The 17,565-nt window shown below is 40.9% G+C and overlaps 1 protein-coding gene across 1 annotated transcript; it reads right to left on the reverse strand.

The window, feature by feature from the left end:
* Window positions 1-2,506: 2,506 nt before the first annotated feature.
* Window positions 2,507-17,126, reverse strand: LOC138954536 (DNA polymerase theta-like; the record flags this gene model as incomplete). The annotated part of the gene is made up of 8 exons (XM_070326356.1): window positions 2,507-7,731; window positions 11,268-11,480; window positions 11,904-12,050; window positions 13,691-13,864; window positions 14,331-14,542; window positions 15,021-15,117; window positions 15,773-16,083; window positions 16,994-17,126. Coding segments are annotated over 8 exons (1,565 nt in total), but the record flags the coding sequence as incomplete, so codon positions are not given.
* Window positions 17,127-17,565: the final 439 nt, after the last annotated feature.

Consider the following 17,565-nt stretch of genomic DNA (forward strand, 5'->3'; position numbering starts at 1 on the left):
AAACTCATGCACGCATGTACACACAGCCACAATACACATAGAAAACTCATGCATGCGTGCACACACATCCGGTCCACAATACATGTGGAAGACACACTCGTGCATGCATGCACATTCTGCCAATGCCCTGTTCAGGCCCAGTCATGGAGACTGTTTCCTAGAACAAAATCCCCAAAACCACAATGAGTTATTCGAACATGCAACCATGATCTGTCATATGCTTTGATTGGGGGCAGGTGGTTGGGGGTGGCAACAGCATAGAGATTGAAAATTATGCAGATGGACAAAAACATTTCAGTATACAGCATGGGACCTATGTCCTCAAAGCAATATATACGAGTGTCTTGCAGAGTACAAGCTTGAAGTCAAAAGTCACCTCACAAGAACATTTCCAAAAGGAAACAATAGCAGTCTGAAATCAACAAAACTGGAAGATTCTGTGGCCAGACTTTCTTTAGACTTGCGTGCACGAATCAACATCACCACATGACACCTCATAATTTCATAAAGAACATGGTTTGACTTTTTCTACTGAGCTTCAAGAATGTGCGAACTGTCAGGGAAGTAGGCCAGTATGACGTTTAAACAAAATAGCAACAAATACGTCATTAAGTTCACAAAACATTCCAAGGTACATGATTGTACAGTCCTATACCTGTGTGTGTTAAAAAAAAAAAAAAGAAATACTGTTATACTTGTTTGCAGTGAGCAATGTAGCTCAGGTCAAAACAGAAAGTGCAAAACATTATTTCCATAAAGACTCAGACCTGATTACCACCAAAATTTCCTGGTGTACAAATGAGGCTAAAAATGTGTACAATCAGAATTTTAAGGTGTACAATTCATTCTCGCGATACACACTGTGCTTTATTCCCCCCTCAAACCCCATTATTTAAAGACTGTAAATACATGTAAGAAAGAATTTGTGCTGAAAGTAAATTAAAACATTTTTGTGGAGAAAAAAAACCCCATACACTACAGTGGAACCCCTCTCTAGCGACCTTGAAAATGTTGACAAAAATCGGTCCTTATGGAGGGGGGTCCTTACAGAGGGAGGGGGCGGGGCCACAAAGAAAGTCACCTCAGATTTTCTTAAAAAAAGAAAACAGAGAAGTTTGAGTTGCTGACGACCGTTTCCTCAAGCAAACTGCTTCGATTTCATGTTTGACATTGTCGATGGTGTCCACCAGTTCTGGTGCATGTTTCAATGCAAAAAGATTTAGTTTCTGAGCAAGCATTTCTTTACAGCAGTCCCTGCAATGATGAAGACCCTCCGAGAAAGAGGGAAAAATCGGCCACCGTTCTCAGCATCGCGTATCTGTGTGTAACCTCTTTCATTGACAAGATACTCTTGTTTCCCCGCAGCCTTGACCAGTGAGTCGGTTACCTAATCTGTGAACCCTTCAGTTGTGTTGCTTTGTCAAAAGTTAGACACAGTCAACTAGTTTTGCTCTGAGTGAACAGTGCAGCTGGCCTCAATTAGCCGGTGACACCTCTCTGGCCACAGCACCAAACAGTAGGCCTACATGGCTGGGGAGAGAGAGAGAGAGAGGGGGGGGGTAGCTGGCTAAACTCAGTGGGGTGTCCGGTGTCACTGAAGTCAGCAGGAAGAGCATTGGAGAGAAATAGAGAGGTGTACTCTTCCAAACAATTTCCAAGGATCAGTTGTCAGGGCTAAGGGTAGTCAGTGAGAGCGGTTTGTGTACAGTCCGACTGAAGACACAAGATCGGCATGCAGTCAATAAAGCCAGACAAGAAGAATGATTATGACATGCGGCTCTATCTGCTGGTTAATTATTCAAACTGGTTTTCAACGCTTATTCTCACAAAGCATCTGCACACCTGCCTCTGCCTCTGTGCTGTGTTTGTGTGGCTGCTATCGTATGATGTCAGTGCATGGTGAGTGCGTTCACTGCCTTGTCACCACTTCCCCACCTTTTTCAGAATGTTTTCTTGGAGTTGGATAATTCTTTGAATTTACAATTTTCCAACATCAAGACTTTTTGCAATCGCGATGGCAGTTTCTCCCTTTTTGTGTCTGTTCACAACATTCACTCGATTTTCGAGAGTTAAATATGTTCTTTTCTTTGTAGACGCCATGTCGATCTCCACTGCTCTTCTGTCCAAAGACTGTCTATTCTGACTGAGTTGAACGGTGTGTGTTGGTCACGTGAGTTTGTTTTCTCGATGATTGGTTTGTGATGTTTACTCAGCCCACCCAACCATCATACCTCTCAGCGGTTAATTAGTGCCTTTGCTTACGGTTTGTCAGTGATGCGTTACGCTGACTGAGTCTTGGCTTTGTCTGACAAAGTCGTTACACAAGCTGTTAGGTCGGTCCTTAGACGTTAGAGCGGGGTGGTCGCTACACTGGTGACAACTATATAAGGAAACACATCGGTTAAAAAAAAAAGGGTCGTTGTGGCGGGGTAGTCCTTAGAGAGGGGGGTCCTTGTGAGGGGTTCCACTGTATTAGATATTTGAAAATGTGACACAAAACAAATGATAGAAAAACATAATTTTTATTTTTGACCTCTGAGGAAAATTTGCATCAGTTGCTGTCAGCAGTATTGAGTCAGCCCTTCATTTCTGTCACTGCACTGGTCAGTATTTTCTGGTCTCATACAGTCCTCTTTACACATTGCTTTCTAGGCTCACACAGTCCTCTTCAGACTTATATGGGTGGTTTTCAAAAAAGTAAGAATTTTCTTGTCCCTGTACTTTCATAAAATCTTACCAATAAACGTATCAGTATTTCTCGATGCAAATTGTTTTATCGTAAAGAGCAACCATTGTACAAGAAGTGGGGTCTAACTTTTTTTATCAAATATTGCTTTTGATTATTACTATTGTCCATACAATATCGAGTGGGTGGCTAAAAATAGCTGTCCCACGTAAAACATGGTAAACTTGAACTGTCCATAAAATTCTTGAAAAAAAATTCAGGCTGTCCAGAAAAATTATTTTTAAGGTTATTTATCCATGAACTTTACATTTCAAATTCTATTTACCCCTTTCTGCCAACAGAATGACAGAAAAAATAAACTGAAGATGAAAAAATCATTGTCCCACGGTTTCATGTCAGTGGTGTTACCATCACACAAGTTTGGTGGAAAACATTGGTTTCCCCCCTTGCTATCCATCTTTATATTCGCTGAGAGCTCCTTCCCTTTACCCTCCATAACTTGAATGCAGAGAAAGCCGGCACTGTGAGCTGTGGACCATTTACAAGCCTTTGGAAGCGAAGCAGGTAAGGGTATGTTTGTAAATATTGTCAGTGGTGTTACTAGGTGCAGTTGCAATAAAACACACTCAGGGGAGAAACTGATAGCTCAGTTAGTGGTATTAGTAAACCACTTCCACATGGTGCAAGAACTTTGGATCACGCATGCTTGGGGGAGCAGTCATTATTTTTTAAACTTCATTTTGTCAGTGGTGTTACCGTCAGTGGTGTTACCATGCTGTAGGGTAACACCACTGACAGAATGGTAACACCACTGACATTCGAAGGTCTTTTTGGTGTATTTCACACAGCAGAGACGGGCAACGTTAATTGAAAAGACTACTGGAATGCATACATGGGAAAGAGGATGCTAGGGACTGGGCAGGATGCTTAAAGAAGTAGTTGCTGGTACTTTATGTAGCGTGGAGCTATACATTGCAAGTTATATATCATGTTATATCAATTGTAGCATGCATTATAACAAACACATGCTAAGTATGTACACTTTTGTCTTAGGAGCTGGCGTATATACCGCAGTCATGGCCCTATCTGCTGCTGAAAAACAGCGTCGTTACCGACAAAGGAGAGATGCAGACCCAGAAAGCGAAAGCCGTATCCTGGGGTGGTTGTGGAGGTTGATGGTGAAGAGGTCTATGTAGACTGTATGAATGCGGTGGGCAAGGGATTTACTAACACTTTCTTCTGGCCCAAAACATACCAAGATCTCTGTTGGTATGACCATGACAAAATTCTGGCCGTCATCCCACAGCCTGTTCGTACTAGCAATGCAGCAGACCAGTTTTCAGTTGATGAGGCAATATGGAGAGCGGTGGTGGGAAAGTTGAAGGCTTGAAGCATATGATTTTCTGCAAGGGTATTGTCAACTTGACGAGGTTCTGGTATCAAATGCACCGCAAGACATTGTTCATTTTTCTACTACCAAGCCTTTTTTATTACTGCCATGCATTCTGTCAAGAAACGCTGCCTGAAGAGTGCAGGTGCACATATTACTGTAACTTTCTTTTGTGCCCAGGAAAGAAATGAAATGAGATGGATGCAAGCATATCTCATTTGTATTACTGCCTGTTACTTTTTTCTTTATTGTCATGTTGTATTTGCTTGCATTTTCCCCCCTAAGTTTTCTGTTTGTGCTTGTAATCTGTTTGGAACAATTATTTGAGCTGTCGCATTAACCATGTGCATTTGCAATGTGCTACATTTATGTTCAAGTTGTGAAAATGGCATAACGATGATGTCAGTATGCCATTAGTGTTACCAGTTGTCAGCGGTGTTACCAACTGTCAGTGGTGTTACTAATGTCAAGTTTTGTTACCTTTTTGGAATAAGTTTGTGACATTTATGCATAAAACCTGTTCAAAACAATGTCAGTGTTCAGTTTTAACATGAGCATTACTGATAAATTGTGTTGTTCTTGAAATCTCATTACAAATTCTTTAATGAATGGTGTTTATGTCATTGGTGTTACCAAAAGTAATTTGTTTCACTGTTGCCTACAATGAATGTACCTCTGAATAGTTAAAGTTATGATAATTTCACTTTATCAGAAGTCTCTTTTGGGTTTCAAATTCATAATGAATGTTCATGGTGACAAGTATCTTATTTCCAATTTATAATAAATTCAATTTTTGTATGATGATTGTCAGTGGTGTTACCGACTGTCAGTGGTGTTACCGCTATGTCAGTGGTGTTACCATGCTATTTTTTAATTTTTGTCCATAATTCCTTGGACATTTTAATCAGTACAATGCTTTGTGTTTATGCCTTTAAGTCCAAAGCATACACAAAAAAATAATCGTAAAAATTTTATCACTCCTTCATCTGCTCCGTGTGAAAGACAATGATAAAAAAACAGTAAATCAGAGCGAAAGGCACATTTATGCTCTGAAACCTGATATTTCAGTGCAGCGATACATGTTCAATCATGATCAATTGGGAGATCATCTTTAGGCTCTTCAATCCATATGCAAATCAGTATGATATCGCCTTATTTTGTTTGATAAAAAAAAATTCAAAACATGGTAACACCACTGACATTTTTTCCTTGTTTATTTTCATTAATTATTTTTTTCTTCTCCACTGTTTTAGACAAAGAGTGCCCATTTTGTGTTTTGAATACTTTAATGTTTCCTTAATCATTCTAACTCACAAGAAAGTTGATTTGATTAAAGTCATTTTGAAAAATTCATCTGTCTGAAAATTCTTACTATTTTGAAAAGCGCCCATATATATTTTTTTTTTTTAATTTTTGTTTTTTTAATAATTTTTTTTTTTTTTTTTGCGTATGATTTTAATGTCTGGCGTATAATCGTACAGCGGTCTTCAATTTCGTAAGATTGTACGCAAATTTCGTACAGTAACCAGGTCTGAAGACTGCCAATGTAAAGGAAAACTACATACCGTTTAGAAAGGATCTCTAAAGTCCAGTGTTGTGGAGTAAAATGAAAAATTGTGAGTTTGTGTAGTACAGTGAAAACTGTCAAATACGGTCACTGGACTTAGCGGACACTCGCAGAATACGGACAGTCAGTCTCGGCACGGACTGCTTTACACTGTAAAACACCTGTACGTTACGGCCACCTCGGCATTACGGACGCGGACACGTATTTTGGGTCCATAATAAGTCATATACCTGCTAAATACGGACATCCACAGCAAGCGAAGAAGACGATAAATTGATCAGTTGATATTAGTCGGTATCTGAGCAGCTCTCGCGAGACACGCTATTTGTTATGCTTTGAACATCGCGAGAACTTCGAACCTTGGCTTGTGCAGCTCGCACGAGATCGTTGTACCGCATGCTTTGCTATGCTCTGCAATGTAATTTCTCTTTTAGAGATTAATAAAGTTATTGTATTGTATTGTATTGTATTGTATCATGCCAAGTTTCTAGTGTTCATGGTCATCGTGAAAAGACAAACGTTAAAGCTGTCCACGAGAGAGACAGACGATGGAGAGCGAATACATAGGCATACTTTTTGCTTCGCAAGCGACTCTGTGAGGAACTTCTTGACTTCAACTACCCCTGGCAAAGATCCTTTACTGCCAACCCCATGTGCCTTGATATAGACACTAAAGAAACGAGAGACTTCCTGTTCATCTCGCATGTTCCAAACATTGTATTTCCTTCCTGACTTTCCGCCACGATTTTGCTCCGACAGTGAACTTTCATCCTCAGGAGGCTGCCGACCAGGATCTAATGATTTTAATATACTTTCTTATGTGATAACCAATGTGCTATATTTTCTCAGGACAAAGAACAAATGTTTATTTTGAATGTTTTATGTATGTTATTATTACGGACACAAACGCTCAGCAATGTAATTTCTCTTTTAGAGATTAATAAAGTTATTGTATTGTATTGTATTGTATTGTATTGTATCATGCCAAGTTTCTAGTGTTCATGGTCATCGTGAAAAGACAAACGTTAAAGCTGTCCACGAGAGAGACAGACGATGGAGAGCGAATACATAGGCATACCTTTTGCTTCGCAAGCGACTCAAAAAGTGTCAAATTTGGCCTTATTCCTGTATTTGTTTCTTTCATTGAACACCTTTGTCTTGACAAGTGTAATTTTCTCTTTCTCAGGCAAAGTAGAGTTTGAGAAAATTGGGTGCTCTGTGAGGAACTTCTTGACTTCAACTACCCCTGGCAAAGATCCTGTACTGCCAACCCCATGTGCCTTGATATAGACACTAAAGAAACGAGAGACTTCCTGTTCATCTCGCATGTTCCAAACATTGTATTTCCTTCCTGACTTTCCGCCACGATTTTGCTCCGACAGTGAACTTTCATCCTCAGGAGGCTGCCGACCAGGATCTAATGATTTTAATATACTTTCTTATGTGATAACCAATGTGCTATATTTTCTCAGGACAAAGAACAAATGTTTATTTTGAATGTTTTATGTATGTTATTATTACGGACACAAACGCTCAGCAATGTAATTTCTCTTTTAGAGATTAATAAAGTTATTGTATTGTATTGTATTGTATTGTATTGTATTGTATCATGCCAAGTTTCTAGTGTTCATGGTCATCGTGAAAAGACAAACGTTAAAGCTGTCCACGAGAGAGACAGACGATGGAGAGCGAATACATAGGCATACTTTTTGCTTCGCAAGCGACTCAAAAAGTGTCAAATTTGGCCTTATTCCTGTATTTGTTTCTTTCATTGAACACCTTTGTCTTGACAAGTGTAATTTTCTCTTTCTCAGGCAAAGTAGAGTTTGAGAAAATTGTTCGGTTTTTTCCCTCTCCGCTCACCACCCTTGTCGCCATCATTTGGTGTGTTGACAGCACAGTTACCATCATTTGGTGTGTTGACCGCACAGTCGCCATCATTTGGTGTGTTGACAGCACAGTCGCCATCATTTGGTGTGTTGACCGCACAGTCGCCATCATTTGGTGTGTTGACCGCACAGTCGGCATCATTTGGTGTGGAGTCTTCTTCAATCCCCCCCACAGTATCGGCAGCGTTGTGTTTGGAATCTGCAACATAACAGAAAAATTCTTGGTCACATAATTTATAAACAATTTTACCCCCTTCACTGACCCAGCATGATAATTACTCGGTCCTCAGTGTGCTTCCGGTATGACTACAAGACGAGAAATTCTCCGGCCTATGAAATATGTACTTTCACTTTCTCCACACAGAGCATGCAAACATGGCACTGAAGGGGTTAAACAAAGTCATGACTTTATATCACATGGAACCACTTACAGATCCACAGTACCTTCACAGTAGGTTCACACATCTGCATTCTTCACAGACCAAGATTTTCTGATTGCTTTCTTTTCTTTCTTTATTTGGTGTTTAACGTCGTTTTCAACCACGAAGGTTATATCGCGACGAGGGAAAGGGGGGAGATGGGATAGGGGAAAGGGGGGAGATGGGATAGAGCCACTTGTTAATTGTTTCTTGTTCACAAAAGCACTAATCAAAAAATTGCTCCAGGGGCTTGCAACGTAGTATATGACCTTTCTGGGAGAATGCAAGTTTCCAGTACAAAGGACTAAACATTTCTTACATACTGCTTGACTAAAATCTTTACAAACATTGACTATATTCTATACAAGAACCATTTAACAAGGGTAAAAGGAGAAACAGAATCCGTTAGTCGCCTCTTACGACATGCGGGGGGCAGAGAAATAAGGATGTGGAAAAGAAGACTTTTGGTAAGTGAAATAAAGGTGATGGATCCAGTCAGGTAGAAATAAGACAACAAGAAAGGAACTGGAAAACTGCAGGGAATAGTAGGGAGAGTTTTCTTGGAAGGAAATATAGGTGAAAGGACTGGTAAGGCAGAAATAAGACAAAAGAAGAGAAGTAAAGGGGTGGGGTAGCTCTGTGGAAACATGATGGCGACCCCATGGGAGCTTTTCTGATTGCAAGAATCTGCTTTTGTGAAATGAAGTTTAGTCACATTCTTAGTCACATTCTGTCACTGTTGATTGGGTTTGTTTAACCACTCAAGTTTCAAGTTTTGTTTAAGGACTCGTAAGAGCCAAATCAAGACCCTCCTGCTTAAAAAATGTATGTCTAAGAATTAAACTTTTCCGAAGAGTTTCAGCACTAATTCAGTAGAAACTTCCATAATTCTGAAAACAAAGTCTTGAGAGAGTCACGATCATAAAACATATGTCATGCACCCAAAAGGTGAGCACATTCAAACAACTACAATGGCCAAGCCCTTCGGTGCTGTTCATGAAAATGGACAGAGAGGTCAGTCTTGGACTACGACTCAAGGACTGGCAGTCGTAGTCCAAGACTGACCTCTCAGTCCAACTTCATGAATTGCACCACGGATGACTCACTTGCTCTATTTGACGATACTGACATTGACATCACCCTGACCTTGAATAATTTAGGTCATTACAGCTCGTGGTTACTCAAAATGGTACACTAAAATGTTGAGCAGTTTGATGTTTCACATCAAACAAAACAAATATGGATAGCACCCTTACATTACCCAAACCCCATCCATGACCTTGACCTTGCAATGTCACATTTCTTTGGATATGATAGTCCAAGGAAAATGTTTGCCATGCTACAGCTGATAAAAACAAACAGCCACATGTGTTAGGGGCTACTGTGTGCTATTTGTCATGTGATCTGGTAATTAACCGGGCTGCTTTTGCCTGCTGCTTTGTCATGTGTGAGGCTGTAGCATCTGTGAGAAAGAGAAGGTAAAAGCATTCAGATTTTGTCTGAGACTACGCACATGCACACTCCCCCTAAACTTTAAAATGTGTCACGCTCACAGACCATCTGGGAAGCTAGGGGCCAGAAGATCAGTTGATAGAAAAATAGTCTGTTTACGGTATCCCGACCGACCCTATTCTTTACCCCCCACCCCTAAACTTGTTCCCCATTTTTGTTCAGAAGGAAAACAAAAATTGAAGCCTAAACAGGAAGGGTAAAGGGGCAATTGCTCATGTTAAAGGCACAGTAAGCATACCTGTCAAGCTCTTGTGGACTCTCACCATAAGATTTTGCTCACAAAACCATAAGTTTGCACCAAAAAGCATAAGACAACATGCAAAATTGCAGAAGTCGTTAGATTAATCACCACAAGAACTAAATACATGCACACACACACACACAAAAGAAATCAGCCTTATTTCACACAAAAGAAAAACACACTTTTCTCAACACTGAACTGCACTGTTTTGTGTCATTTTGAATGCAAAGCATGTTTAAATGTAAATTGTACCGAGAATCACCTAAATTGTACAAAGACAGTACGTACACTTCCAACCAGACACACATTTAGTGATTTACACCGTACCCCTCACAAAATGTTACCAGAATGCACAAAAACACCACATGATAGTAAAGGCACAAGACAAGTGTGTTTTAACAACACTCATTCATTGAGCACACTCACAGTGATTCAATCATGAATGGAAACCCCCACCACAATGTTTAAAAGAGAACATTTTAGCCAAACAGAATATGTAAAACACACAAGTTACAAGCCAGAAACTCATGTGTGTCTCAGCAATCAGGGACAAATACCAGATCAACAAAAATATGACATGTAAATGCTTTAGTTTGAGGTCGCGCATGTTCTAAAAACAAGTCGTATAATGATCGGTTGTGACAACCATCCGGTGCCAACTTTCGCTCTCTGCCTCTTCGAAAATGCATCATAACGCCCTTATTTTTATTTATATGGCTTCACACTTGGTACAACGTGAGAAAATATTGTGTAGATCATAGAAAAAAAATATTACATCTAAATTGCTTTGGTTTGAGGTCGCGTGTGTTCTAAAATCAAGTCCGACATGATCGGATGTGACAGGAATCCGGCTACTTTCACTTTCGATCGTTAGCTCTTCAAAAATGCATCACAACTCCCTTAGTTTCATTTCTATGGCTTAAAACTGCGCACAACGTGAGAAAATACCTTGAAGATACCGAGAACAACAACTATAGTACATGTAACTGCTTTAATTTGAGGTCGCGTGTGGTCAAGCATGTGTGGTTGTTTAGGTGTAATCAGCCACATATACTTCTGGCAGAAGTACAAAGCTCTTTTGCGTGCCACAGAGGGACACAGGGGTTGGACATGGATACCATTTTTGATTCATTACATAAAGTTGACCAGTGCCTGTCCTGTAAGCCAAGTCCATTGTTCTAGCTACTACGCTACCAGATCCACATTGGTTGAGATAAGACAGAATTATAATGAAGTGTCTTTGACTTTGAGGAGAAACCTAGTTTTCTCTTTTTTAGTTTTAATGGGTATCTCCAGGTTGTTCAAAGACAGGCAATGCAAACTAGCGCTTGTAATATTGTTCCATGCACACTCCTGCCCCCCTGATGGAAATACTGTATTCAAAAGTGAGGAAACTTATTCTCTACTTTTCCATTTTTCTTTTGCTTTTGCCGCAAGGATCTAACAATGTAATGTCAAATCCTAACTGTGAACACTCCTAAAACGAACAAATTACAAACACATTCTGCAGTAATGTGAATATTTCTGACTGCATATATCAAAACAAAGTAGCACGGATCTTACCTTCCGTGTCAACCCCCTTCCTTCCAGCTCGACCAGCCATCTGTTTGTAGGAAAGGGTGTCCATAGCACGGCCACCAAACATGGGTGACCTCACGATCACACGTCGGGCAGGTAAGTTGACCCCTGAAGACAAGGTAGACGTGGCCACCAGAATCTTCAGTAGACCTTGTCGGAACGCTCCTTCAACGATGTCACGCTCGTCAAACGTCAGACCTAGAAAGAGATTCTGGCATATCAAGCAAGTTTGTGTCAAATGGCACAGAATCTTCTGTGAGAAAGTTTTAAAATACTGTTGATCACGTTCTCAACTTGCCTCAATTTCATATGTTTAAAATAACATTCAGAAAATCAAGCATAGAGACAGGAAAGGTTAAATCGTTGGAATGTCTATTTCAGGACAAAAAACAAACAACCACTCACAACCTTGACCTATGGGCCTTTTGTGGACTGACAAAAGACACAACAGACAAAAAATAACTGATGCTGTTACTTATTTCAAAATGTGACTGGGATGACTTCAAGATGGTCAAAGCAAAGAGAGAAACAAACCCTATTAACAGCTGCTATAGGGCTAATCTCCCTCATCATCACCACACATATAAAGAAGTAGACATGTGTTTATAACTGCTGCTGTACCTGCGTGGTGGTAAGCCACTCCGTACTGAATGACTTTGCCCAGCATAGGGTCCACACCCACAGCACTGCGTCCCAGTTGTTCCAGGACGTTGCGCAGAGCTCCCTGGTCGATGGGTAGTCGTGTCATCTCTGAGGCCTTCACAAAACCTACAACATAAAACAGTCATACATTGATGGAGAAATACCATGGGCAGCAAGCTCGGCAGTATTTGTTTGTTTGTTTGTTTGTTTGTTTGCTTAACGCCCAGCCGACCACGAAGGGCCATATCAGGGCGGTGCTGCTTTGACATATAACGTGCGCCACTCACAAGACAGAAGTCGCAGCACAGGCTTCATGTCTCACCCAGTCACAGTATTCTGACACCGGACCAACCAGTCCTAGCACTAACCCCATAATGTCAGACGCCAGGCAGAGCAGCCACTAAATTGCCAATTTTAAAGTCTTAGGTATGACCCGGCCGGGGTTCGAACCCACGACCTCCCGATCACGGGGCGGATGCCTTACCACTAGGCCAACCGTGCCGGTAGCTCGGCAGTATACTTTTTAATAGAACATAGTTTTGCAGAGCCGCCTGCCAATGAACAGTCGAGTCATATCTAATGCCTTTAGAAAGCCTAGAATGTGGGATACACACAAACACATACTGGAGGTAAGCGACAATGATTAATCAGGAGATATAACGAGATGACAGACAAACATTAACACATAACAACAACAACAAATCACAAACCGAGAGAGAAATGTCAAGGTGATTTTCTGCAGCAAGCTTCATGGTAGAGTTCCTTTAACTCTTTCTACCTCTTCTAATTCTTCTCATTTCCTTACACATTGTCTGTCAGTGTCAGTCAGTAAGTCAATCTATAACAAGAAGAGCAAACGCTCGATCGAGTCACTTTCGCAGTTCTGAATATTATATGAGGCATCAGATGGACAGGAAGAAATTGCTATTCACAACACAATGAGTCACGTTCACATAAAATTTGAGCCCGGTCACTTTTATAGTTTCCGAGAAAAGCCCAACGTTAAGTTGTGTGTTGCCGAACAGAAAAGGCTAGTTATCTCCCTTGTTTTTCTGATAACGTTCGTAAAAGGCTACAGATGTAAATACTTTGATGTAAAGAATAATCCTACAAAGTTTCAATCACATCCGATGAACTTTGTCAAAGATATAAAATGTCTAATTTTTCCTTTGACGCTGACCTGTGACCTTGAAAAAGGTCAAAGGTCAACGAAACCATCGTTAAAGTGTAGAGGTCATTGGAGGTCACGACTAAACAAAATATGAGCCCGATCGCTTTGATAGTTTCCTGTCAAAGATATAAAATGTCTAATTTTTCCTTTGACGCTGACCTGTGACCTTGAAAAAGGTCAAAGGTCAACGAAACCATCGTTAAAGTGTAGAGGTCATTGGAGGTCACGACTAAACAAAATATGAGCCCGATCGCTTTGATAGTTTCCGAGAAAAGTCCAACGTTAAGGTGGTGTCTACGGACGGCACGGCCGGCCGGACAGACTAACACTGACCGATTACATAGAGTCACTTTTTTCTCAAGTGACTCAAAAAGTATAAATCAATCCAACAAGCCAGTCTTTAATGATTCCTTCATGTGGAAAACAAATCACTCTGCAATAATTCCTTCAAATTAATCGATGTACCAGATAGCAAAACTCTCCCGCACAAGGTATCTCTGTTTTGACTGCTCCCATTCCTTCCGCTTTCGTTTGTTTGGTTTGTTGTGGGTGCTTGTTTTGTTTGTAGCCTCCTGTGAAAGAAATGATGACTCACCAGTTTCTCCTGTGTAAGCTGCCAGAGCTGCAGGGTTCTTCATCATGCCATACAACTCCCTGGCAATCTTCTCCGCCATTTTCTCACACCACACTTTGGTCGGGCAGAAGATCAAGACAGCATGGCCGTCCAGTATGGTCTCCAGGCACAGTGGAATGATGTGATCCTCATCACCTTTAAATGAGAAATGAATGCTGAAATTGTTTGTAAGGAGCTCAGTTAAGTGCGATATGCTACCTGCCCCCCATGCTAACTTCACAAGACAAATGTATGGCAAAATGTAGAAGTCCTCTGATGACAAGTTGTGAAACACAACTGCTCAAAGGAAAGGATCAAAGCTGTTTCAAAGTTCATTATTTTACTTTCCTTATCATTCCTGCTGTCTTGTTGTTTCTCAGTGGGGTATTTTCTCTCACTTTTCCTGGCAAATGAGTGTGTGCGTGCAATGTGTCAAAATCTGTCCCTGCATGAAAGCAGGAACAAATAAACTGACTCCAAAGTAAGAGGCAGGGGTCCAGAGGCCGCCCAGGTCTGGGCATTTTAAAGGTGATTTTGTGGCCTCTCCTCGCTGGTAAAGGCCAAAAAAAACATCACTTTCCGGATTTCCGTCCATGTGAAAGTGGGAATCCCCATACCATACCTTGAAAAGTAGCCTTGACCTCAATGTCCCTGACCTTGGTCATGGCCTGGTCGTAGATGGTGGTGCCGACCTTGATGTGCTCGGTGAGTGGGACGGGGCGAAAGTCGGTGTGGAACAGGTTGGCGTCTAACCATGTAGCCAGAAGATCAAGGTTGGGAAGGGTGGCGCTCATGCCGATCACTTGAATTGGATGCTTACTTGTCTCTTTTGATCTGGAAGTTAAGATGAGTTCAATTTTCAGCTGGACATTCACTTACCAAGTGATGCTCATGAGAATATAAACTAAAAGGAATGTGAAATGATAGAGAGTAGCTGGATAATCAGACCGAAGGACGTTCACTTACCAAGTGATTCTCATGAGAATATGAACTAAAAGGAATGATTGAAAATATCTACATAATTAAACAGAAGAAAAATCACCAACAAGACAATCCCATTCCCATTCAGGAAGGGGAAGAAAAAAAAGAATTGACAAAGAACTACAAAGTAAAATAATCTAGCAAATAAAAAGAGAGACATAACTGCATTCAGAATCATTATGCTCAAAATACTGTCCCAGCAAAACCTACAACTGACTCCGAAGCACAAAAAGACAGCACAGTTTTGATACAGCTTGTCTTGCTGCTTGTCAAATCAGAAATAATTTCAAGATGAATGAAGTCAATACAGAAGCCTGCCACAGATACACACCTGCGCGCCATGTAGCAAATTTTGGTCAGCAAGAGTTCCAGCAGGTACCCCCTGTTTGAGTCGCCCACCATGTGCAGCTCGTCAATGACCACAACACCTGCAAATAGTCAATCTACTTTAAAGGTATGACTGACCACAGAATCATATGACTTATTACACTCAATTTTCTTCAGTCTTGAACGGCTATTTTCATTGACTGAATTTGTTCTATACTAAATGCTCCAACCAAATCAAACTATCTGACAGTTTTACAGAATCATTACAAATGCAGGGCAAACTTTTTATTCGGGCCAGAAAGTGTTGATGCATGAAACTCCAAAATGACTTGTCAGTCTGGCTATTTGTTACGGTTGAATAGACTGCTCATTGAGTTTAAAAATGACCCATTAATTTATGATAAATTAGCCAGGCTACCTTTGTGCTATATTTGGCCTTATCCGTTCATGTATGTTTTTGTTTGTTTTGTTTTTGACAAAACAACAAAATTGGAACTATTAACCTATACACATGTATTCCTCTGGACTTTTAATTTCCTGCAGTTTGCTTGTCCTGAATAATGACTGTCAACATACCTAACAGGTCAATTCTATTCTCCTCCATAAGCCTGTTCACCTAGCTGTTGCCTTTCTCTATGTTGTTTACTCACAAAACTATACATTTGGATCTAATTACTCATAGTCATACACATGTTAACCTGTTTCATTCTTAGTAGTTTGCTTGGCCTAAATTTGGAATAATAACTGTCAACCTACCTAACTCGTCAATTCTATTCTCCTCCATAAGCCTGTTAACCAGGCCGTTGCCTTTCTCAATGGTACACACGGCCACATCTAGACTGTGAAACCCTCCCGCAGGGCTGTGACTCCCCATGAAGCCTCCCACACGCACTCCCGCATCTTGGTACAGGCGCTGGAGCGAGATCATCTTTTCTCGCGTGACAGAGACAAAGGGAGGATGAAGAGAGCTTTGCGACGCGTTTCTAGCACTCTCTTCAGCATGAGGAGTTCCGCCACCATGGTCTTGCCGGCGTTGTGTGGGCGCTGAGTAGACCAGGTTGCCACCACTGTAACAGTCCGCATATTGTTTATTCACCAACAGTCTTATACTTATAACAACGCACAAAACTTAGCCATCACACCAGGGCTGAGGTGAATGAGAAAGTAACCAACCGGGTGGGAGCCAGCCGCGGTGTTGGATTGGTGAAATTGAGGTTTGTTGTGATTTCAACCAATCAGACCTGCTGTTTGTTCTCATTCTTTTGTTAGGCACCCATTTCGCTTGGTGCACTCGGTCCAGAGCACCACAACTGTCTCAGGAGATAACTTTTTTCTTTTTTTATCAGATGATATCTTACACAAATTAATAATACATGTACAAACTATAAGCATCGTCCAAAGGATAGATGCAGAATTTGATTATGGTGCAAATGAAATCGACAAATTCCAGCCCTCGTCATTGGAAACAGTTGCAAAACACTTGACAAAGAGCTGAACAATGTTCGTTGACGTTCTGTTTCATCACACAGCCCTGAAAGTCCAACAAATGGTGTACCCCTTTGGCTAGTGATTCTGAAAATGTACTAGCCAGAGTCAGAGAGCTAACGTTACTAGCTAAACCAAACAATTTGTTTCAGCAACTTTACTTGCATTTGGCGAGTAGATGAACATTTCTACTCGCAAGATACATGTTTCTACTTGCCATGGCGAGTAAAATACTCGCACTTCTGGCCTGATTCCAGCTGCTTTCACCTAAAGAGTGCACCAAGAAATGTGAAACTGAGACTGAGAGGGACTTAACTTATATTCTCTGTAAATTGAACAGTCAGAATCTGACATGGTAGCTCTGCGTCAACTCTCAGGATGTGAAAAGAACTTCAGGATGAAAATTCATCTCCATAAATTATTATAAAAGCTACAGTACATGCTCTCGTTATGTGTCTTACAACTCAGCAGTAAAGACACAAAAGTAGTTACTTCACCAAACTTCTCAGCACTTTCCCAGTGGTAAGACACTGAGCCTGCCATGGAAACATGGCTGTGATTCCCTGACTGTGGTACGCTTCCAGAACAGGTCCTGGCAGTCCCCATGACGACAAGGAAAGACTTTCTGTAACAGCAAAAAGACATTCTCAGATAAACACCTTTTAAATTGTCATTATGACAAAAAGTATTTGATTCTGAAAGTGACATCCAGAATTCAGAGGTTATGAATTATCACTTTAAATTCAAATTCAAATTTGATCAATGATGTGTTTCTTTCATGGGAGACAAGGAACAAAGAGAAAATCAGTTCTGTTACAGGTAAAGGGGTGAGAGGCCAATGACAATTAATTCAGGAAAGCAAGCAAGCTCGTCAAAAACATACCTGCATTCTGGCCCCAATGCTATCTGATACTTGATCACAGTCGTGGTGGTACTTGAACACTGTTGATGTGTGCAGCACAGTTTTGTGTCACTGCTTGGTGTTACTCTGCTGACACTGGATTCTCTAAGCCTGTGGTGAGAATCTGCTGATAGCTTGCTGATTGCTTTGTCATCTGTGCTGC

This window comes from Littorina saxatilis, unplaced genomic scaffold (assembly GCF_037325665.1).
Source record: "Littorina saxatilis isolate snail1 unplaced genomic scaffold, US_GU_Lsax_2.0 scaffold_1195, whole genome shotgun sequence".
NCBI lineage: Eukaryota > Metazoa > Mollusca > Gastropoda > Littorinimorpha > Littorinidae > Littorina > Littorina saxatilis.